Raw genomic sequence first — 24,960 nt, 5'->3', positions numbered from 1 at the left:
CGGCATATGTTCCCGCCTGGTGACAGCCAGAGCTCTTGAGCCCTGGTCGGTCGGTCGGTCGGTCGGTCGGTAGGTCGGTCGAAGAACTTTATTTAAAGGCCCTGCGAGTTTGTGGGACGGGCAAATGGTCCCGCCTAGGTGACAGCCAGGAGCTCTTGAGCCGTGGCGGCTTCCTCGGCCCGCTGGGCAGCCCAAAGTTGATCGTCAAGGGCAGAGCTGAGCAACACAGTCTCCCAGCGCACGCGGAGGCGATCGCGAGAGGCTGCATCCCCATTATTGTTTGTTATGCCTCGACATTCCCATAGCATATGTTCCAGATTGGCTCTAGAAACACAGTTTTTGCATTTATCTGTCTTGCACATGTCTGGGTAAATGAGGTGTGAAATCGCCGGGTTCGAATAAGTTCTGGTCTGTAATTGCCGCCATTTGACAGACTGCTTTTTGCTGAGCTTTTGGTGAGGTGGTGGGAAAATGCACCTTTGCAATTTGTAGTGTTGCGTGATGTCATTAAATCTAGTCATACGATCCTTCCATTCCCACTCCTCTCCATCATGGTTCTCAGGAGACGCTAAGGTGCCGGCCCTATTATCGGCCGTGACTCGGTCCGTAAGCCCTCGAGCCACGTCATGCGCCGTCTTATTATTATTCCGTCCTGGCGAGGTGGAGATGTGAGCGGGTGTCCATATTAAGCAAACATCCTTTTCTTGACTTTTGGTACCTGCCATTAGGATTCGTAGTGCTTCAGGAGAGATTCGGCCATTAGTGAAATTTCGTACTGCCGCCTGAGAATCACTGACTATTACGTCCGCTTCGGTCTGTGATACTGCTAGCGCAATAGCTATCTCCTCCACAGTCTCGATGTTTACTGTGCTTGCCGTAACGCATGTTTTGCACTTCTTTTCGTGATCAATTACTACGGCTGTAAAGCCGCGCCTGTGCTTGTATCTAGGAGCGTCTACAAATACTGCGTCTTTACTATTCCCAAATTTCTTTTGTATGACCATTGCTCTACTTTCTCTTCTGCCTTTATGGTACACGGGATGCATGTTATTTGGTAAACAGTACGGAAAGAAAACAGCGCGATATAGATGCAATAGAGAGCCTTACCTTTGCGTCATACGTGATACGCTAAGCCTGCTGTGCTGGCGCCGCCTCTCTGCGAAGTTGCGTAAAGTGACGTAGTAGACGCGAAGTCGACGTGACGTGGGATCAAGGCTTTGGCATACCGTCATCGTGTACAGCGTTTGAGCAAATAAATAAATTGAGAGCGTTCAGCATAGCCGACACACGACCAATGGTAATGCTGTGGCGCCATCTGGTAGGTCGAAATCAAACCACTTACGCGCTTCGGTGGCGCCGTAGGCGTAACAGCGGGAAAGCAAATAGCTGATCTGAAAAAAAAAAAAAAGAAAATGTCACAGTTTCGCCCTAAGGGCGAAGCAATGAATGCGATAGCAACACAGCAATGTCATACGAAGTAAGGTGAGCGGCTTTGGTAGCAATATGAATTGTAGTAAACATGAGCTGATTAAGTAAGCAGGTGTGCTGCGGCGTAAGTAGACCGACATGAAGAGAGACTCGATGACCACGAGAAGGCGCGTGTGAAACGGTGGTGTTGATGAGAAGCGCTTCCCGTGGGCAGCGCGTGCGAAGGGACACACCTGTAGCGCTGCACTGCCGATCCGGGCAGCATTGCGTGTGTAGCGTGCGTTGGAAAATGTGGCCCGACTATTACGAACTGAATGAACAAGCGTGGTGTGAGCGCGCACAAACACGAAGAGATCACACTGAATGACAGCAGACAACGACTGTCAAAACGCTGGCAGCAAGCATACGCCGCAGCGGGCGAAGGTACGTGCGGTCTATCGCTTCAACGGAAACTGAGCGGCGAATGCACTTAAAGGTCAGAGCCGTGTGGAGATAAGAGACGGTGCGAGCGAGCGACGAGCGCGGTTGTTGGCAGAGAAGTGCGCCACCCCCCTTGCTCCCTCCGGCGCTGGCTTCCTGCTTCCTTGCTTGCGCGTGGGAGATTGAGTGCGTTCGCTCTCCGTGATAGCGCGCGTCTCCGCACGCTTCCTCTCGGGCATACGACGCGCGGCGAAGATTTTATCTATAGGGAACCTCACGGCGACGGCGATGGCGACGGCGACGACGACGGCGACGACGACGCCGACGGCAGAAATCCGGTTCAAGTGTCCATATAATTGCTATCGCAATAAAAAAAAAAAAACATTGGTAATACTTACTACTTAGTCCGCAGAGCGGGGTGAGACAGAGCGAAGGCTGATTTTCCTATTTATTTCTTGTTGTCATGACAGAGAGCGAGCGTCAAAGCGATCTGGGCGCTGCCATGTTGTTGCGTAATCACAGTCGCTAACACCGCGGTAGAGGACGAGCATGCGCAAAGGGTCTCTTGTTGTAGCGCATCATGTTGTAGCGTGTCACGAATCATGCAAACCTATAAAAATGTCGAATTTAGGAATGTTGTCACTCATCGGATCGCTTTAGGGGCATTTATTTATAAATTTTCGTACTAGAATACATACCATTGTTCAATAGTGCTATATTTCCTTAGTGCATCAGACTGACTAAATGCAAAGTACGCCCTCTACCCGTTCATTTACTTGTCGTGTCGTGCTTGCCGTTTTATTATTTCTTTCATTCTTTCTTTGTTTTTCACTCTGGCGCTCATAAAGCTTTAGCGCGCGCTGCCATCATTCCTTGTCGAAGTATGCTTTTCCTGACACTCAGCCTTTGGTTGTTGTATACAGCTGTTTATCTTTTTTTATACTCTTGCGTAAGATTGAAAGCGGAAGGAGGCGAGGGAAAGTGGCCACAGCTGTCTGTCAGACGCCGCCCCAAAAGACAGAAGCATGGAAAAAAGAAATAGAAAAAGACGAAACCCGAAGAGAGCGAAACAAGAAGAAAATAAGGCTAACGCAAAGCAGAGCAGCTTGCGCCCGGGTATACGATTTCGCCTGCCTCCGTACGCGCCTAAACAAACGTTGTCCCTTTAATCTCGCGCATTCCCGGGAACCGAATTAGATGCCACGCTGGGGCCTCGTCTTCTTGTCCCCGTTCCACTCGTGCAACAACCTCACTCTCCCCATTTCCTTCTCCTCCTTCTCCCGACTGCCGTCAGTGTCCACCTCGTAAGCCCTTGGCCATTTCTCTCCTCTTCCTTCGCCACCTCCTTGTCTCATTTCCCAACCTCCCCTCTCTCTCTCTCTCTCTCTCTCTGTCTACGTCCTCTTTTCGGCTAGTTTCCTCGCACGATTTGGTTGTGCGTCGTTTGTTTTTCTTATTGGCGGCTCCGCGCAGCAGCCCGATCCTGGGCAGTTCGAACGTCGACGTCACCGCGGTTCCTTCCCTCCTTTCCTTGTGTGGTGGCATCGACGCTGCAGTCGGTGACTGCCACTGACCGACCGGCCAACACTGCCCGCGCCAGGCACCCGCCACGGGCGACGCGCAGATCGGTCTAGGCAGCAGCAGCAGCAGCAGCAGCAGCCCATCTCTTCCCTTTCGAGCAGGCGCGTCTCCGGCGGCGAAAAGGCAATTTTCCCGCAGGATACCCGAGCCCGCTCGGGGGCGTATCCGTTTCCTCGCTTCGACTGCTCCGCACTAGTTTCAGGCTCGCTCCGCCGTTCTGCTGTATAGTTCTGCTTCTGCCTTTGTAGCCATATTTTTTTCTCACTTGTTTATTGTCGAGACGCTTTCTCTTCTTTTTTTTTTTCGCCCGTCACTGTATGTATGCGCCTGCTCTCTCTATGTAATGCCTTTTCTCGACAGGTTTTCTAGAAAGTAGAGAATGTACAAAGTGCTTTTGTCTTCCCGGTCGGAGCAGCGCCAATGTTCACCCGTCGCTCTAATTTCTATTTTTTTTTTTCGATTGTGTAGTCCTCCCTCTTTCGTCGTGTAGTGCGCCTACATAAAATGTCACCAATGACAAGTGTGGCAAGCCGTCATCTGTAGTGTGCGACGCTGTGCGATAGAGCTACAAACGGTACGCGGCGGCAGCGTACTGTCCTGTTGGCGTTCTAGGCACATGATCGCATGGCCATGTGCCTAGGACATGACTATGCCCATGCACATGACCATAACGATGTGCCTACAGGATGGCACGCCTATGACACAGTTGAGCGCCTCACTTTCTTCTCGTGACGCGCTCAGTGTTAAGGGTAACTTTGAGATCGTTAGTGCCAAGCCTGCGGCGTTGTACGTAAGACCCTTCTGCAACATTGCAAATACTTCCAGTGACGTCGATGGACGCAGGTCATTTTAGACACCTTGTATAGTGCATCGTTTTTTATCCTTCAGAGAGGGCTACAAGCAGCCGGCCACCTTGGTGTTTAATCAACTCAAAGTGTCTTAGTTGCAGGGTTAGCATTTTTTTTAGGTTCGTTAAAGGGACGAATTGTTTGCTGCAGACTGTGGCGCAGTCTCTGGTAGGCTAATGCAGTTCTAGTGAGTTATTCGGCTGGATGTTACGCTAGATTTGAGGTTATTTTCACGTTACCACGCATGCATTGCGTTCACTACTAAGTCAGCATGTGGCAGTTACACGAGAGTCGATGCCATGTGCTTCGACATCCCTCACACGTAGGAGATTTGCATATAATGAGTAGAGACAGGCTAGCTGGCTGTTCGTACTCCGGCATGGTATAGGATTAACGTAGCTTTTTTGTGCATTCTGTAATTGCTACAGCGCAAACGGAGGATGAAAAACAAACAGATAAACAACAACAGAAAAACAAACCGATAAAAAAAACACCTATGCTGTTTTATAACGCCCGCTGTGTTCTACATGCCCCAATTAACAATGTCGGAGCATAGTGAAATAAGAGAGATAGAGAAAATAGGGGCAGCAATGACAGGCAAAAGATTAAAGATGGAAAGAAATCCTCTTTCACCTTGTCCACCGACCCGCACTCTCCTAGTCAAATACTGTTTTCGCCAACAGTAAAACGTATGTTTTTCTCACGCACCCATGCATTTTCCACAACCATCTCGGCTGCTTTAATGCCTATACGAGTGCATAAAGCACCCCGCTAATTGACAACAGAAGACTGCTCAAATTGGGGCCGTACCGAATAGTTTGGCCACTCTCGGCGGCAGCACGCACAACACAGAGAAAATAAAACTGCTCGTAGCTTTCTCCTCGGAGATAACGGTCGCGTTGGTGGGAATCACCGCTTAGCGTGGTTTAAAGGTGCCTCTCTTTCCGGTTACTGTCGCAGGTTCACGCCGAACAGCGACCTGAAAGAAGGTGCCACGCCTCAGTTCGCCGACGAGGTGTACTTCCCTCCTCTGGACAGTCCGGCCGTTCAGGGCGCCTTCCTCACGTCCGGAGAAGTTCTGACCAGCGCGGAGGACAAGGCAGACGCAGCAGCCGCCGCTGCCGCCTCTCTCGCTGTCCTCAAGGACGCCCTCAAAGCCCAGGCAATGAAGAGAAAGGCCAAGGTGAGTTCTCATAGGAACGGCTTCCGCCAAAGGTCCAGACTGCATTCGCGGAGCGGCTCATTAAGAACACGCAACTGCAAAGCGTACCGCCCTAAACTGAGCTGAGCGCTGTCAAGGAGGAAACATGGCAACCGAGATAGGGAAACGTGTGCGCTGTAGACCTCGGAAGCCGCGGAATCAAATTCGAACGGGAACTATGTAGAATTTCTTTCCCGCTGCGAGACAGACGGCGTGGGACACTTTCTTTGGTCGCCTCCATGCTAACTACCGGGCGTTGTGTTGAGAAAGAGGTCGGGAATGCGTGGCTTCATGCGCTAGGTGGCTCAAAAGCTGCCGGCTTGCGTTCTCGTCTGTCTCTCGCTACCATTCCAAGTGATCACACGCCTGTGGGTTTGCGGTTTCTTAAACGCTCCTGAAATGGGGCGCTCGGGCGAAGCAATCGCCTGAAAGTCTCACACGGCTAGGTCCGCGTGTAGCCAACGACATCCTCCCTGTTTTCCTCATTCTTCACATAACACCATTCGGAAAGAGATACGCTTCTTTAAACCGGCAGAATAAATGTCTTCGCGTGCACGTTTCCAAAAGGGTTCACATCTACTTCTTGTGTTGATCAGGGCCTGTTATTTGCTCGGTGTTTCGTAACGGGCCCGAGAAAGATTACAATAGATTTGCAGGTGAAGCATTTGCCGGCTTTCATTGCTAGGATGAATCCGCCAGCAGCTACCACGAGACTTTCATTTGCGGTACCTTGCCCCACTGTTTAGACTGTGAATACGAAAAATGCTAATGACTAACCTGGAGTACCTCGGGCTCGTCGAATTGCGCCGTGTTACCCGCCGTGGTGGCGTAGGCATTGCGCTGTTAAGCCCAAGGGCGCGGGATCAAATCCTGGCCGCGGCGACAGCGGCATTTCAATGGGGGCGAAATGCAAAAACCCCGGAATGCCGTGCAATCGGTACTCGTACGTTAAAGAACCCCAGGTGGTCAAAATTAAACCGGAGTCATCCACTACGGCGTGCCTCATAGTCAGGTCGTGGTTTTGGCTCCTAAAACTCCAGAATTAAAAAAAAATTGTGCCGTTTAACATGTTAATAGGCCGACGACAGCTATTTTTGGTCGCTCCCGTCACGTACTTCAACGTGATCCATATCTACTATGGACTTTTGGCGCGCATGCGGCGCTGCACCGAAGCTCGCCACGCTCGGGTGATCACTGCATCAGTTCAGCTTTCAGAAGCTGGGTTTGCCAAGCGATCTCCAAGTGCGCCACGGTGACCTAGCATTTTACATGGACGTGTTCGTCACCCAGATTCGGCGCGTTAGATGCAAGTAAAGAACACGCCGCAATGCGTGTTATAACTATGTAGTGCCTTTTCTCGCGTGCTGAGCACGTGTCGTATTGCCGATACTTGACACTCCCTATTGTAGGGAAAACACTCCCTGCGTTGGGAAAAAAAGGGTGGCAAAACTAATAAACGATTTCAATCAATGAATCAATCAATCACAAAGAGAGTCCCCGTGCGTCAAAGTCGGCTATGAACAGCTCCGCAGAACAAACGCTTCACATTGTTGATGAACGGAAGACAGGAACAGTGTTCCATGGCATCCATGTCGTTTCTCGGTCACTGAGGCTAACCGAATGCGGTTAACCACATTCCTGTGATAGCATGACCTTTTTACGCTAGGTCTGATGAGCTGTTGGTGATTACTGTGGGAACTTCGCGCAGAACTTCTCATAAAGATGTTGATCCCCAATGTGATCCTCCAATGTGATCCCTCCAATCTGATCCAATGTGATCCCTTAAATCTAGTTTGCTTAATTTACTATGACATTAAACTGTAAAGTGAGTACAACTTCTTTTGAAGTTCACTACTGCCGCGGTCGCCTCGAGACAATTGAGGATTTGCAAGTTATCGCTATGGGTCGCGTTTTTTGTTTCTTTTTTTGCATTACGTGGCTGTCTTTGTGCTTTGTGCGACATGCCATGTCGTAATACATTTATTTAATAAGTTTGTTTAATTCTTTGTGCGTCCTTGCAGAGCGCGGAGGTGGCCAAGGACGACTCGAACGAGACTGGTGACGCTTTCGCGGAGAGCGAGGACGTTGAGGGCGTGCTCAACTACCTGCGCCAAGTGGCTCAAGACACGGCATCGTTGCTGGACGAAAATAAGGACCGCTACGACGTCTTCATACCACCAGATGTAAGTGTATGCGTGGGCACGTGCCTGTACTCTTGGCGGAAAGCATCATCATCATCATCAGCCTATATTTATGTCCACTGCAGAACGAAGGCCTCTCCCTGCGATCCCCAATTACCCCTGTCTTGCGCTAGCTGATTCCAACTTGCGCCTGCAAATTTCCTAACTTCATCACCCCACCTAGTTTTCTGCGGAAAGCATAGAACGCAGTAAATGGCGTAGATTATCGATGGCGCACGGAACAACGCGAATCACAATCAAGAGTGGTAGAGCCTCAGTGCAACCGACTGGCAAATTCCCATAATTTGCACTGCCACGCGCCGCACGAACTTTATTTTATATTCATGAATTCGTACAGTACTTAAAGTTCGGAAAGAATACGTTGGTGTGAAGCTTCCTAAATGAACAAAAAATAATCATAATAAATGAGAAAAAAAAGAACTCAGTTGGTTTTTGTAGTTGGTGAACATTCATAATGACCTACGCAGCTTCGTAAAACACCGCTGGTTGCTTCACCTGGTAGAGCACTTTCATTATCGGAGGCCTGCGGGCGCACGTCATGCGCTGTCCTCGGGGATAAGTGCTGCCTTTACGTCGGGTGATGGTGGCCCTCTTTCTCACGGACTCGGCAGTTCACGTCAGATAGACGTCTGATTTGGGCTTGACTGACCCCACGGAAACAGTAAACTTAACATTGTTTTTAGGGAACACCCACTCGTCTCTCCTGGCTCTGCGAACACGGCGTCGAGGATGCAGCATCCCATGCTTTGTGACTTACCATAATATAACCAGCACATTATGTTGTTTGACCTAATACGCACCCGCGGTTACCCAGCTGGTCGATGACCAATCTGTAATTCGCTTCTTCAGTAGCGGCCCTCTTCCTCCCGTCGAACTTAACCCGAATATGGGCTCAATTTCCCTTTCCTTGATCCCGTTTAATCGCTTCCTTATTGGTTCCCCTTTAATCATCACCCGTTTTATCAGGAAGTAGGAGATAACAATTATATTGTAGTACAAGTTAATTCATATGTTGTCCAGTCAATTGGCTACGACATGCCTATATAGGCTCGTTCTCTTTAAATGGAAACCTAGCCTTCAGCAGCCTAACTGGAAACAGTGCTCTCGTTCACTTGAAATGGAAACCAAGTCTCCAACATAGCAAGATGCAACTTTTTCAGACGGTAACAGAACATGAATACGTGGAAATTGTATAAGCCTATAGAAAAAAAAAAATAGAATAACCAACTAGCCGATGCGAACATGTCGGCCGACGGTTTATGGTTTTATGGTTTATGGAACATGTTGGTTTATGGTTTTCACCATAAAAAGCGTTCACCGACGATTACGATACTCTCTAATGCGAAATTTGAGCGCAGCTCTATACGTGTTTTTATTTCGCGATATATTTGCTGGCGCGGACAAAAGCACGTTAAAGAACCCCAGGTGGTCCAAATTAATCCGGAGCCCTCCACTACGGCGTGCCTCATAATCAGAACTGGTTTTGGCACGTAAAACCCCAGAAAGAAGAGCAATCTATCTCGTGCGGCACGTTGCAAATGGAGCGAGGGGTGGCGCGACTGCCTCGGTAATCGGGAGATCGTGAGAGGCAGTGCGGGGGTGACGCGTGGGCGCGATTCACAGCAGCTGCCGCAGACAGACCTCTGTTCATGCAGCGCTTTGTTTCCATATATGGTAGCGGTGGCGTCATCGGTGAACAGACGACGCGCGCTATTCTGGTGCCATCCTGTAGCCATCGTCGCCGCAGGCCCATCTTGCGCGGCACTACGCCTTTCTTTTCACGCTTTCGTCGTACCCTCCTCCTCCGCTTTCCTCCTCGCGCTCCCTTCGCTATTGCCGTCTTTCATCCCCCGCGGCGCTCCGCGTTCGATCTTTCTAAAGCCGCTTGATGTAGGAAAGTACCGCCACTCTTTGTACTCTGCCGCCGGCGCGCGACCTCCTCGCCTCCTCCTCGCCCCTCGCGAGTCCCCTCCGCGGCAGACGGTCTCGCGCCCGTTTTCTTGCACGATGATTGGTCTCCCTGACGTTGCCCTTGGAAACGAGCGGAGCTCGCGTTTTGCTTGTGTTTTGCTTTTTCATTCGCGCCATTTTGCGCCTGAGCTCGGTCGCACGCTAACATTGCACGCTGTTTCGTGCACTGACTGCTAGAACTATGCCGTGCTGCTGCGCATATAACTGCAGCAAGAAGTGTGATGATGGTTATGCAGTTTTTACGATACCGCAAGGAAAGCGTGATGGCTTGCGCAAAAAGCAGTGGCTGCACGACATTGGCCGAAAGAACTTTGTTCCGACAAGGAACAGTATTGTTTGTGAGGTAAGACGCCTTTCTTATTGCTCATATCAAAGCATCCCCTAATGCTGCATTTTTTTTCAATTCTTCCGGCCTGCTCATTAGCTTTTTTGTTGCGGCAATTTGTACGTGGCATAAAAATGGAATTCTCCTCAGAATGATGCATATTCTGCTGAGACTCCATCACCTCGCACGTAGTCACCTGTTATTCAATCGAAAATGCAGCATTATAGATTCTGCTTTCCACTGAACAAATATACCCGAAGATACAGCCTCTCGATCGCACTTTTCGTGATTGTTAGGATCCGTTGCCTGTTTTACTGAAAATCGGAATAGCAGCTTGTAGAGGAGCTATTTACAGTTTCGATGTGTGTGTCAGTCACTTATATACAATGAATGCAGGGCCTGAAAAAAATTAGTGGGAAGTATACCCGTGGTATTGCAGGTGATTAGCGCCACCTGGTCCACATTTTAAGGCTAGACCCTTAGTTGGATATGTTTCAAGGTGAGCGTTTGAGGTACAGAAAGTAACGTGACCTAATGAAGCCCAGAAGCGAGCCAAATCATGTCCAGCCGTGTATAATAGATTAATGATTAGTAAAGTAAATTCATGACTGATTAATGATTGGATTAAGGTGATTTAAGGTCGAATAATGTAGATTAAGGTGGATTAAGGTTAAATAAGGAGGGTAGGGTCGATTAGGGAGGATTAAGTTGGATTAGGGTGGTTTAGGGTGGATCAATATGTAATAACGAGGATTAGGGTGGATAAACGTCGATTAACGTGCACGAAGGCGGATTAAGATGGATTAAGGTCGATTAAGGAGGATTAGGGGGTATTAAGGTCGAATAAGGTGGATGAAAGAGGATTAAGGTCGATTAGCGTTTATTAAGGAGGATTAGGGTTCATTGAGGTGGATTAAGGTCTATTAAGGTGTAATAAAGCGGATTAGAGTGGATTAAGGTCGAATAAGGTGCGTGAAGGTGGATTAGTGTGGATTGAGGTGAATTACAGTAGATTTTACAAGACTCGCATTCGCGTCTTTTAGGCGATAGCTAAGGACACCTGCTAATCTTTTTCAATTCTTGAATTTGCTTTGAACTGGGCTGCCATGCACGCGTGAGTGGGTGACGATTATTATTTGGTTTTCTCACGGATACAGGCAATGTGTACGACGAGATCGCGCACCCTTCCTGTTGACTTCTAGGCGGAGGCCGGGAATCTTCGCTTTAATAGCGAATGCGTTACAATCACCTTTCTTCGGTTTTGTTCTGTGGGTAAACCTTTTCCATCCATGCACCACGAGCCGATGTCATTGTATCAATGCGCTTTGATTACGAAGGTTGAGCAATAATTATTGATTATGGTTATGATGTAGCAATGCAGGGAATATTATGTAGGCAATAATGTTTAGCACTGCAGCGTATTAGCCACTTGTACTTGTATAAAGGACGTTTTATTCATCCTGCCTGAGGCAATAACTCTTAGATAAATGTTCTAGCTACATTTCACTGAAGACCAATTTGAGCCGCGCATATTAAAAGAACTTGGAAAAAAGAAAGCTGAAACCCAACGCAGTTCCAACAATTTTTTCCCACCAACCTGTCGTGAAGCACAGGAATCCCCCTCTACAGCGGCATGAACCTCGAACTGACAGTCGTAAGTGATTGCTGCTGCTGGCTCCTTGTCCCGCCTCTAATAATTTCAGCAATAATGATCTCGGTCGCTTAACGACGCAGCCAACGACACTATGATTCTTTATGCAGAGCCTGTCGCCACCGCATGCTTGCCCGCAATCTACAATGCGTCGGCAATAGGGCATCCCGCTAATCAAAGTCACAATTTTAACTATCCTACTACATAACTTAACGCTATGTCGGTGTGAACTATCAAAATACCTTATCCAGAGGCGTTTCTTTTGCCTAAAAATATAGAATGCCTTCTCCGATAGATATACCGAGTATTTTTTAAGCTTTATTGACACCGACGCCTAAAGAATAATCTGTAAATACCTTTCCTCAGCTTCAGTTATTGTGGGCGATGAGTGGTTGCCGGCACCGCTTCATCGCACTGAAATTGCGCAACCGTCCTATTCAACGCAGAAACCACGGCGCAAAAGCTACTTTGACATTGAGACAAACACATGGACGGACGATGCACTCGCCAGTAATTCATTATAAGAAGGCACGCTGAATATAATACCTGCGGTGCACATGCGCGCACATGCGAGAAAAAACTGCCAAACACAGAGCGATTTGCCACAAGCAATACTAGATCAGACTGCACAAAGTAAAGCAGCGTATCATGTGGCAGAAAAAATAACTGGAGTATCAAACTCGCCTCAAAGCTCCTTTTACATCAGTGTGTGTCATTCATACGGCTTTAAGATGCAACCAACCTCCTCATCAACGTTGCCTTCAGCATTCTCCATGCTGTTATCACCATTTTTCAAAATTTTCTACGCCGTTGGGGCGCGCAACTGGCCCAACATCATGCGCCTCCATCAAATTCTGCGGCCCGTCCGCGGGTGCCCAGGCGCAATAGCGTGCCGTGCGCAGCGCGCGCAGCCGGCGGGCGAGGAGAATCGAGGAGGAAAGCGCGGCGGGGAGGAGAGTGTCGCTACTTTCAAGATCAAGGGGCTTTAGCTCTTTCATCCTTCGCTATGCTCGTTCGCTCGGTTACGAGGGACGCCGATGCCGAATCTCGCCGCAGGATCGCGCGCCTAGGAATTGCGCTCTTAGAAATCCGGCAGAACACGTCTCACTATGACTGTCGGCGCTAATGCGGTTAGTGTTCAGGAAATGTGGCGACACACCCATATAGCCATCGCCAAAACGTGTCATGTATGAGCCAAGTAGTGTAGCTGGGCTCCTCGCTTACCCTTTCCTCTGAACACGCTGCGTCATCTAGCAGCGGCCCGGCCAAGCCTTCCTCGTTTTGCTTGGCCTCCGAAATTGCACCGGTGGCACGTCAGTGCGTGCTAACGCTGAGAATTCATGCCTCACTGCCCGCGGGCATTCGTGGTGCAGTGCTACAACGTCGGGCTGCTGTGCTTGAGGAACTCGTGTGACGCAGGTTTCATTTCACTCAGGATCGCAGGAATTGCAGAATACATTTTTCATTGGAGAGTAAGCGGCGTAAAGAGGCTAGATAAATAGAGCGACACAAATTGGCTGAAGTAGGCTAAGAATGCTAATCGCATCAAAAGGCTTAAGTGCCAACTACCACTGGGTCGTAGTTAGATGACCACTATGTGCGTCGGTGGGGACGACGGCATACAGGTTAACGAATTCAGAAGCGCTTGTAAAAGATAGATTATTCGTGTTCTAAGGCAGTTTAACATGACTTGCCTCAATCACTCCATTAACACACTAGTCGCTTCTGATGGTATTGCGAATTTTTATTGTGCCCTTAAAGAACAGGTACAATCAGTTGCGTGCCAGTCACGAGAGCTGCGAACATCGGCACTATAAGGAAACACCCATTTTTACGCCGACGTCACTTTGTGTCGACGCAAAAGCCCGGGGCTATTAAGCTTGGGATTCTGTCAGTATATCACCAGCAGAAGGTCATTTCCTTCGTGAACAATACTAAAGCGCTGCCGCGCGGGCTTCTCGTCAGTGTTCTTAAACGGCAGAAGTAAGCCGTAATGCTCGCATGGAACGAGTGACCAGCTTAACGTGAACGAGGCTCAGAAAATACGCCGACATGCATAGCTTCTCTCTTGTTTTCCATTTCTACATTTTTTCCTATTGATACCTTCGCTGATTTCTTACTCTTCTCTTAAGTTTTCGAATTCTCTCCTTTTTTCTCGCCTTTATTTTTTCAATTTTTCCCTCTCACGACGCGCAAATCGTAAACTAAAGGGAGGCGGCTGGCCTTGCCTGCGGGACACGGAACACCTTCCCATTTTACGGCTATTCCTTCTTCGCCATTCCGTTTTCGTGCTCCGTTATTACTCGCTCGCGCCCCCTCCCCCCCCCCCCCCCTTCCTCCTTTTTTTTTAATTTCTCGTTTGTTTCGTCTGTCACGTTGACTCATCCGTGAAACTTCCGAAAGGAGAATTTTTCACGACAGCGAAAGATTGTGATTAAAGCGGCTGCGCGCAGCAATCGGAGAAAGGCGTGCGCGGGAGGCATAGGGGCATGGCGAGGGAGAGGCGGAAACTCGATGCGGAGGATGAGAGGCAGGGGAGTCCGAAGGAACTACATACAGCTAGCGCTCTGCAATCTTGAGCTGGGCTGGCGGAGAGGGATGGCAGGGCACCGGGGCAGGGAATGCATAGGGAAAGAAGTGAGAGGGCCGGGAGGAAATCGCAGAGGGCACAGTTTCACGGCGGGCGTTCAATTCCGTGCTCATTAAAGGGGATGTCCGCGAAATGGGACGACGCGCCGGGAGCAGGCGAGGAAGGAAGGCGCTCGCTCGCCCGGCGTGCCTTGGAACCGGCAGCACCATACGACGACAGTCGGTTATATCCTATTCATTCGCGGCGCTGGCCCGTCGTCGTCGTCTTTTTGTACCTTCCTCTTTCCTTTCTTACTTTTTGTCCCAGAACGGGATGAGAAATTGGGCGCCCCGGCAGGCGCTTGCCGGATTCCCGCGTAGCGCCGTTTGGTCGGGATGGTTTGTCGGTTGGTCGTGCCGCTTGGAGGGTGGAAGGGGTCGTGCTTCTTTTGCCGAGCTTGGTTTCGAAGTTCAAGCGCGCTAGGCTTAGTCTCGTCATCGGAACTTGATGAGGAACTCTTTTATAAGGGAAGCGCTTGAGAGGGCCCTGTGCGTTGGTGTTTGGCACGTGAAAGCATTGCCTCACCGCGTGACCTTACCGGTCCCGTGTGACTCCGGTAGGAAGATCCGAAACTACTTCTTCCCTCCTCGTCAAACCGCGTGGTTGTAAAGGTGTAAAGAATGGAATGCGAAGGCTGGCTATACGTGCGGCACTTGGCTTTGGGCGGATTTGTCGCGCTGCTTGTTTACTTGCTTCACGGCCAAGGGAGCCCCTGGGCCCTTCGCGAATGCTTATGTGTGATGAAATCGTTCGACGAGAATTCAGTGATATTGAAGAGGAAAACTGATGTGATTGCGCTATTTCAAAAGTTGGCAGTTAGGATGACGCTGCTATTCAGTGCTAGTGCATGACTCATCTACCGATGGAGTAGATGCGCCTACTACTCCCGGGGTTTGAAGACGTATTCGAAGTGGCTACGGTTGCAATTTCACTACTTCGTTCTTTTTATTAATTGTCTATCAAAACCTTAGCGAACACGCGACATTTTACTCCCCTCACACTAGAAACGTGACCGCAGCGGCCTGTAATTGAAGTTGTGCTCAGCGGCACAACACCATATCCACAGATACCACGCGGTATGTTACAGTGGCTTGGGAAAGGGGGAGATAGAAGCGGGAGTAAGGCAGGGAGGTTAACGCTAAAAAACAAAGAACGTCCGGCTTGCTACTCTGCAGGGGGGGGGGGGGGGGGAGGCTAATACGAAGAGGCAAGTACTGCATACTGCTCTAGGGACACTGGACAGTCGGACACTGTTGGAACAAAATATATTAGAAAAGTGACGAATGCTCTAGGGGCAGGCTAAGTTTCCCTCCTGCGGTCACTGACCTGCGATATAGACGGTGATGATGAAGGGAGGCACCACTGGTGTTTGTGCGCCAATTTAGGTTTCCGTTGTCTGTGGATGTCAGAAACAACGTATAAGATGTAACGCAGCTATAAGAGACAAAGTATTCTTGGGGGGTAAAGGTATTTCTACTGGCATCTGGCTTGTTACTAGAGGCGTTGTCAGTGAACCAACACGTGTGCAAGGTGATTCTAATTCTGTGCTTGACTTTGTTTTCTTAAGTCGTTCCATTGAAAATTTATCAGTATCGGTTGAATGTGGTTTGTCAGATCACAGCATGGTCTACGTTTAATTTCCTGTGCGTGATATGAACCAAAATCCCACCACTAAAACCGTTTCATTCAAATACTTTTCACATGCAAGCGTTGAAAGTGTACTAGATTACTTTGAGTACTGCCTTGACAGTTTTGATAGTTCTGACGTTGTTGAACTATGGGAAAAATTCAAGAACATTTGCTTAGATTGCATATAAAATTTCGTGCCGACAAAAACAAAGAAAACAGTGTAAAAATATCCTTGAACTAATCGAGAAATCGAACATCTCACCAGAAAAATTAAACGGTTGAAACGACGTAGACCCGGTCGATGCATAATTCAAACCCACAAATTGAATCTTACTGAATCAATGAAGACTGCAAAAAGGTTCTACTTTGAGCATGCACTACCTAGAGTTTCTTCAAGACTCCTCCCCTCTCCCCCCCTCCCCCGGAAAAAAATGAATTATTTAGCCGAAAATAAAAAGCCTAATAACCGATTATATGCACAAAGGTGCATTACTTGTGAACAAGACTGCCATTGCTGAACAGTTTGATAGACATTTTCATAGCGTTCTTTCGGTTCCGAATCCATGCATATTTCGCATTGATGCGTTTGTTTTCCTGACCCAGGGATTGTATCATTGCCCGGATTAACATCAATGTTGTTAAATCTTAAAACAAAATCGTCTCCTGGTCCAGATAGAATTCCAAACATCTTTTTGCGCCGTTATGCAGAAATAATATCCAAATTTCTCGCAATCATTTTTCACACCACATTTGCCACAGAAATGCTGCCTTCTGATTGGAGGACAGCATGCGTTGTGCCTGTGCCTAAAAAGGGTGACAGGACGTTGGTTTCCAATTATCGTCCCATCTCAGTCATTACCTCATGTTGTAAGTTAGCAGAACATAGTTTAGCTAACTATGTAACTAAATTTCTAAATGACAACGGCCTGCTCTCACCTGTTCAACACGGATTTAGGAAAGGATTGTCCACTGTGACCCAACTTACTTTTGCTATACACAGCTTTGCAACAGTGCTTAGCCGCTCAGGGCAGGTCGATACCATTTTTTTAGACTTCCGAAAAGCGTTCGATGTTATATCCCTTGCAAAACTAATGTACAAACTTGAACTAATTGGACTTCCTAAATTTGTAGTCACGTGGGTTTCGTCATATGTCACCAACCGTATACAGTTTGTTAATATTGATGATCATCATTCAAATGCTTTACCACTTACTCCAGGTGTCCTTCAAGGAAGTGTACTGGGCCCGTTGTTATTCCTGATATATATAAGTGTAATATCAGTGTTATAACCGAACCGGTTCAGATTAAACTGTTTGCTGATGATTGCATTCTGTTCAACAATATTAACTGTGCTAGTGACCAAGTTCTGCGTAACTCTACCCTACAGAAAATTGACACATGGTGCATAATTTGGGATATGCAACTTAATGCCGAAAAAACAGTTTTTATGAAGATTACCAACAAAAACTTCCGCATTTCTTTGCGTATACCTTACCATCGCATCCCCTCATAGAAGTTAATGAATATAAATACCTTGGTGTTACCATAGCAAACCGTTTAAGCTGGAACAATCACATTGTCAATCTTTGCTCGTCCTTCTACCGAAAGCTTGGGCTTCACCGCCATAAACTGAAAAATGCTCCTTTCAGGGTCAAACATTTAGCATACTATAGCCTCATCAGACAAGAACTAGAGTTTGCTTGTTCCAGTTTGGGAACCCTACACTAAACAGAATATTGAGGCACTGGAATCACGCCAGCGGAAAGCCGTACGCTTCATTTTTTCTAAATACCGTACTACTGACTTTTCATCGGCTTTAATGAAAGAAAATGCCATCCCACCACTTCAAGCACGAAGGAAAATACAAAGACTAAAATTTACATTTTTACTAAACAATAAGCGTTCTATGAGTCCTCATCCGTATCTTACGCCCCTTATTACCCGTCATACAAGGTACGATCATGATCAGTCCATAACTCCATACCACGCCAAAATAAACACCCGTAAGTGTTCTTTCTATCCACACACAATTGAGGAATGGAACAAGCTGCCTTCTGATGCGATTATATCCATCGTATCTATTGATAAATTGATTGTTTCCTATCTATAGTAATGTTTTGAATTTGGATAAATCTTCTCCTGTTACTGCTCTAACATGCGCCATTGCAAATAAGTTCTTATGTTCTTTGCTGTCATTGCGCTGAATTCATATTGTGCAGTATGTTATCCTTACGCCCCTCCTACTTAGGCCCGCCAAAGGGCCTGCGGTATTTGGTAAAAAAAAAAATTACAGCTGGGAAATACCTTTAACTACGAACGTTTGCCTTAGGTCGGAGAAATTAAATGCTACAGCTGTACCACTGTCCCATCCACTAGCATCCCATTCCTTGAGTTCTGATGATAATCAAGTGACTCACTAGACTGGTTCGGTGGCTTTTCAGCTACCGAATAAGTTCACTTGAAGGAGGTATAGTAATGGAGAAAAAACGCTGCCATAAAATAGATCTCTTTCGTCACCCCCCCCCCCCCCTCCTCTTACATAATTAATAGGATAATCCTACACCCGCATGTGATTATTCCATGATCTTGTGCAGGAATTCTATGAAATAACCATCGATTCCATGGTCGGCCAAGCCTCATCGCCACCTAATGGTGCATTTGCTCCTTCTTAGTTATTCGGCCGTGGCCTTATTAAATTACATTCGAAAAAAAAAACTTCTGCTACTGCCTTTACAGTTAGGCAGAAATGAGAATCCAGATGCAAGACAGTGTACTGTAACGCAACACCGTGTGGTAGATTCGCACACGGTGGTGCGTTAGATTCGCACACGGTGGTGCGTTAAGAAGGATGTCTAAACTTAAAGCAGGGGAAGAGAGCTCCTTTAATGCGTGACCGCACGTGTCGCTTGGCGCCAGATTTGCATTTGCGCACTCGTCGTTGACACTCTCTCGGCGTGGCTGCATTTCGTACACGTATATCCGGGATCACGCGTAGCGTGACCGCTTCGTTAGGATTGCCGCGCAACGAGCTCGCGGCAACGGATCCCAAGGAGGTAAAAGAAAGCACAAACAACAAAAACGAAACACGGTGGAACGCTGATTCCGACTAAAAAGGCGCCTCGCGGAGCTCCGGGACGGTTCGGTATTTCTAAAGCTCGGGCGACCGGCGAGGAGCAGGAGACGCCTCCAATCGGGCTCGGCCGTGTTCTTCCAGACCGCATCTGCCATGCGTGTGCGGGCTGCCGAGTGCGAACAATGGGCCTCCCAGCTCGTTGTGGACGTGTGTGTGCGCGTTTGTCTGCGTGCGTTCAACGAGAGAGACGGACGACACGCAGCGGCGAGCCTCGTGCCGGGCCGACAGGGCCACTTATGCATACCTGGACGACGCGCATTAGCCGCGTCACCATGGAAACCCGCAGTGCCACGGCGAGGCAGCGAGCGAGGCAGGAAAGGAAAGGAAAGGGGGAGGACGACTTTTGTCTCCGCCACCCACCGATGCCTCGCAGGAACGGAACCTTCTGCAGCCGTCGCGGCATCCGTACGTTTATGCCGTACGTGCGGGGAGTCGTTGTTTCTTCTCTGGCAGAGATGAGGAACCGCCGTGCTCTGGCCAGCGGCGGGCGTGCGTCGACTCCTTTCTGTTTCCGTTGCCGCGATCGCACACCGCGGCTCGCAAAAAAAGTTGGCGAGAGCGCACATGCGCGTGCGTATATGCATGGGTCGTTTGCAAACTGGCGGCGTGTGAAACGCCGCGCGAGTAGAGACGCGGAAAAGCAGCTAGACCGAGAAGGGGAAAGGGAGCCTCCTGGCAAGCTCCTGGCTTTCACTCCGGCTTGTCGGCTCGCTTGTCAGCATGCTGGCTTCTGCCAGCTCGTCGGCTCCGATGCCACCAGCTACGTTCCCTCCCTCAATACACGTAAACACGCAAGAAACTTCTCTCTCTCTCTTTCTCTCCTCCTCCTCGTTCTACTCTCGCACCCGTGTTTCTCGGGCCGTTGTATTTGGAATTCGGAGCACTGTTGTCACCTGTCGCGGAAAAAGACAATAAGCGGAATCGGCGGCCTGTACCGCTGCCGCATCTCTTCTCCCTCTGGCTGCGAACGCGCGCGCACTTCGTTGTATTGTGTGCGTTCTCGAAGAGTTGGGGGGGTGTTGCCTGGCGGACGGGCCCGTTTTTGTGTTCAGCGACGCGGAACTCAGTGATGCGTGCTTGCTGCAAGAGAGAGAGAGAGAGAAAAAAGAGTAAAGCTACGCTTTCGTTCGCTACTGCGTTCTCCCACCTCTAGGGTTTCTATGCCAGGTTACGTTTCTCCAGTCCTGCACTATTTGTTTCTTTTCTTCCTTTCTTCTTATATAGCGTACGACGCTTCATCGTCGTACGCGCGCCGCTGGCTTTGTGAGGCTGCTCGAAAATAGTGGGCCGGTTCGCGCAAGTTTCAAGCATTTCCGTGAAGTGTAAGTTTCCGCACGCAGCGGCAGCAAAGGCAAATGAGCCCTTGTTTGGCCTTGTTTGGACAAGAGAACGTAAATGCGTGGGCTCTTTAAAAATGTTGCCATGCGAATTTTGGTAACGCTTTAACCGTAAATATTATTATTTGTATTTTTGCTAATGATATAAAGCTGTGTTGAATCAATAAACACTGTCAGACGTTTGTTTGGGTCTGCTTATTCAAACAACGTTAAAGTTTGTGCTGTTTTTTTTTAATGTGACATTCATTGTCTAAATGCCAGTGTAGACGTACGAAGCACATTAGTTTGAGCTCTATCGCCTCTCGTATTTTAGTCCAGGTTTTGTAAGACCCTGCGTTCATTACTGTAGCAGAACCTTTCAATCATGTCTACAGTTAACGGATTCCTCGTAGTTTCAAAGTGTTCGAGTTGGTCTGAAAGAAAACAAGCTCAACAGCAACACACCGCACGTTGTTCTAGACATCTCTAAAGATATTCCCAACACTGTTACGCCGTCTCATTGTCGGTGTAACCTTTTTATGGTGACTTCCATGGAATGCGTCCAGTTTTATTTGAATACTCCCAGCTCTGCGCCTGTAAAGCGTGCATTTCTGTACAACGATGCCTTTTGCGGAGTAAGCAACTTCACAGGCAATCAAAGCTGTGAAGGTCACCGTGCTGTGACGCACAATGTGAAGATCACCGAATTGACGGCAACCATTGCTTTATCGTGTTCACAGAGCCCACGTGTCGTACAGGAAATTTGGGCCGCTTACGTGTGGCCTTTGAATAATGAAATGCGCTCTAGAAGGCTACTTTCAAAGCAACTTTCCGAACTTGGGAAATCGCTAAATTGTGGCCAGCTCTCCTTTCACGTTGCTACAAAATATCGCCAGTCGCTGAATAGTGAAACCTTTTGTCAAAACAGAAACAAAAATTGATAAGACTCGTGGCAAAATGGCTAAAATGGCAGCACTGGTACAAGCAATACAAGAGAGGCTCTTTATTCTGTACTTATTATGCTCCTCATGTGTGGCTGTTGCGTAATTTTTTTTTGTCTTTAGCGCCGTTTCCATGTCGAAAAAAGTACGTATTTGTATGCGGTCAAGCTCTTAGAGCATGGCCACACGCAAAATTTTCTAGAGCAATAGATAAATAATAAAGGACTATTCCTCCTTGAACAGCAGGTGGCTGTTAATTCTTAGAGCGACCAAAAAAGTAGCAACTCCAAAGTATTCCAGCTATATATATATATATATATATATATATATATATATATATATATATTCAAAATAAGGGCCAGGATAAACATTCCCGCTGTACTTGTTTTCCTCTTTGACTGATGACGCTATAAATATTCAGTGGCAATTCAGCGGCTAATGAGAGAGAAATGCCTTAACATAACGTCGCAGCTCTTTGAGTTGCCGGATCCATGATTTAAAACGCGTTCAGTACATCGCAAAAGTGTTGTTCAGGAACTAACTCGACGCACATCCTGCCTTTTCGAGGAGCAGAGTTCTTCTAAGCTCTTCCATCTTCTCTCTATCTCGACCACGTGGCCGCCTTTCCACACTTCACCCACGTACGCCTTTTTTTTTTTACACTTTGACATTCTTAATGCTTAACCAACGCATTACAGAAAAAAAAAGGACGAGCCGCTTGTTTGTTTGATTTGCTTGTCGTTCAGACTACACGACGAAGTAAATTATGACCCTCAGGTCTGCTAATTGAGATGATGAATTTGAGAATCTGGGAAATAACGCAAGCAGAACCCGGAAACAACGCGATGCACAACCGTCTGATGACTGAACTTCAGCCGCTGGACAAAAAAAAAAGAAGAAAAAAAGACCGTAGGCGATCCTAATCTTTGACTTAGGTGTCTATTAGTGGCACTCGCACCTCGGCGTTCGTGTTCTGTGCTTTGGTGTGCGGTAATCAGTGGTTTCTAATTAATTCTAATTATTCCAGACACTCCATTAACTCAACTTGTAACTAAACGTATGCTGCGATATAATATCTACAATGAAGCTCATGAATTTTGTACTGTACTATGCTATTTCTATTTTTCTTCTGATTTATCTTGAATTTCGTCCCCGGTCCTCTCAGGAGGTGAACCGCAAGTGCTGCGCAAGAAACAAGAGTGTCACTCGATGATCGTGTCACGAACAAGTGCCAAAATTCAGAAGGGTCGATTGTCGTCAAGACGTCTTTTAGTGGCCGCCGTGGTGGCGTAGAGTGCTGTGGCGTTACTCCTACTATGCACGAGGTCGCGGGATCGAATCCCGGCCGCGGTGGCTGCATTTCGATGGGGGTATTTGGGTATGTATTTCGCTATCGCTCCGCGAGGTAAGTGATGTGCGCAGTGCTGGATAGATAGGCCAACTGACCACTGTCCTAACGAAAAGTTCTTCGCCAGTGCTCCTCAAATAGATCCACGTAAAAGGCTATATCCGCGCTGCCGAAATTCTTGGTGTCTTCGGGCCTGCATAACAGGCTTTGAGAACGCTGTCCGCTGCTGCTTAATTGCCTACGCGGTCGACTTCGTTTGGGCTCTTCGCTTACTTATATCCTCTTGACCCATCTCCCGTGCAGTATATCTAACCAGAAACTATCTCTAATTAACCTCCCTGATTTTCTATAACCCTGTCTGTCTCTACGACGTCCAGTGCATCCCTCTAGAGACCGCACTAAGGTGGCTCGACTACGGAACATTTTTTGAAACGAAAATTATTGGACCCAGTCCACATCCGTCACTGGCACAGAAAGTCATTCGTGCCCTACTGGAGTTTCTAAAGTACGTCAGCCTCGGCGATCATTTGCAGTCCTGCTGGGCCCCGCATTTTGTGCGCGCAGTGTTAGTCTTCCCCCTTTTTTATCTTCTGATTCGCCATTCTCCTTACGTCCAGTGTAGGGTAACGAACTTGACGCCCGTGGGGTGCCCTTCCCCACATTTCACCTCTTTGCTTTTTTTTTTTTTTTTTGAATTTCAGTGCTGAAACGTTATGCCTCGCGCAGGTTCCCGTCGTGGAGACAGAGCTGTCGTCCGATCTAAACCAGCGGCCAATCTTCACCGAAGAAGGCATCAAGTGGGTACCGCTTCGTCGAGGAGACGAAGCACGCGCCCCAGCGGAGACCGTCGGGGAGCCGGCTCAAGCGGCCACCGCCCCGGCCGCTTCGGCGTTGCCTGACGCGGAAGGCCGCGAACTGAGTCGTGCGCTGGACGAGGCGACGTCGTCGGATGACTCCTCCTCCGCTACTTCGTCACGGAATGGCGGCGGCGGCAGCAGCTCGGCCGGCATCGCCGCCTCGGGCACCGACGCGTCTTCTTCGTCCGCTGCGCTGGACAGGCCACCGGCTCCGTGGGAGTCCAAGCCGCACGGCTGGACCGACAGCCACGAGGACGCACTCAGGCTCGGTGAGCGCATTTTAGCCCCTTTAGGTGGCGAACTATGACGGACTGTTAGTGCGTCAACGTTACGTAAGTTTTTTTTTCAGCGCGATACTTGCTGATAGCGCAATAATCTACACGACACAGACGATGGTGCCCGGGCACACACAGAGCTCTAACTTGCAACTGAACGAGTTATTGCCAGGCGTATGGAATAAATACGGAACGACAATAAAAAAGAAACAATGAACCACAGATTGCCTATCACGTCTAAGTAGCATGGCCGTCGGTTTCCTTAAACCGGAAGAAAATTGACTTCCTCATGTCGTCATAATAATAATAATAATAATAATAATAATAATAATAATAATAATAATAATAATAATAATAATAATAATAATAATAATAATAATAATAATAAAGAAAAACACAGGACGAAGAAGAAAATTTGTTCTGCGTTGTGCGGGCACGGTATAGGCGGCGATGCGCCATTTGCGTTTCATCATTTACTCGTTTTCTCGTATTTATTCCATAGGCCTGGAAATAAATCGTGAAGTTGCAAGTTTGCGCTCTCTTGCGTGCATGTGCTTCTTCTTCTGTGTGTGAATTGCTGCGCTGTCTGTCAGCAAGCATGCTACTAAACCAACTCGGCTAGTCTGTAACACTTGCAACAGGATAGATATTTGGGCGAGTTGGTCAGGTTGCAGCGCGAAAATACGCAGACGTCGACGAGACATAGAAGACGCGAGCGCTGACTCACAGCTTATATACGAACGTGCATCCTGGGTGCCTTGGGTTTGTTACTGTTCGGTGTGGCAGTCTCCTTGTATATATATATATATATATATATATATATATATATATATATATATATATATATATATACGCTGCAGCAACGTACGCTACGTCAGTTAACGCCGAGGTGCCTTAGACTGCACTAAAAAAAAAGTCAAGATGGTGAATTTTTTTTATAGTTTCTAGTGCGTTCTCGTAATTGCGGAGTTATCAGTTTCTCCATGTTTTTTTTTATTTTTTCCAAGACGAGAATTCAATTACTTGCTCAAAGCACACGTACCAGTTAATTATTTCTCTGCGTGTATTAGAATGAAAATAATCTCGCAGTTTCCTCCGAAAGACGAAGCGTCAATTGCGATGCCAAATTATTAGACAGCTATACGAAGTAAGGATAGTAGCTTTGTCGGCCGCATAAATGTGTAAACATTCGCTTACTAAGTAAAT

At 47.9% G+C, this 24,960-nt stretch overlaps 1 protein-coding gene across 2 annotated transcripts in view; it reads left to right on the top strand.

The window, feature by feature from the left end:
* LOC119441875 (receptor-type tyrosine-protein phosphatase N2-like) overlaps window positions 1-24,960 on the top strand; it is a 658,601-nt gene that overhangs the window by 186,381 nt on the left and 447,260 nt on the right. For both annotated transcript variants that reach the window (XM_037706513.2, XM_049661681.1), the window contains exons 5-7: window positions 5,238-5,460; window positions 7,500-7,661; window positions 23,349-23,748. In XM_037706513.2, the coding sequence (XP_037562441.2) occupies window positions 5,238-5,460; window positions 7,500-7,661; window positions 23,349-23,748 (785 nt within the window). The remainder of the gene's footprint in view (window positions 1-5,237; window positions 5,461-7,499; window positions 7,662-23,348; window positions 23,749-24,960) is intronic.

The sequence above is a fragment of the Dermacentor silvarum genome, chromosome 2 (assembly GCF_013339745.2).
Source record: "Dermacentor silvarum isolate Dsil-2018 chromosome 2, BIME_Dsil_1.4, whole genome shotgun sequence".
NCBI lineage: Eukaryota > Metazoa > Arthropoda > Arachnida > Ixodida > Ixodidae > Dermacentor > Dermacentor silvarum.
This window is presented reverse-complemented; position numbering and strand designations above follow the sequence as displayed.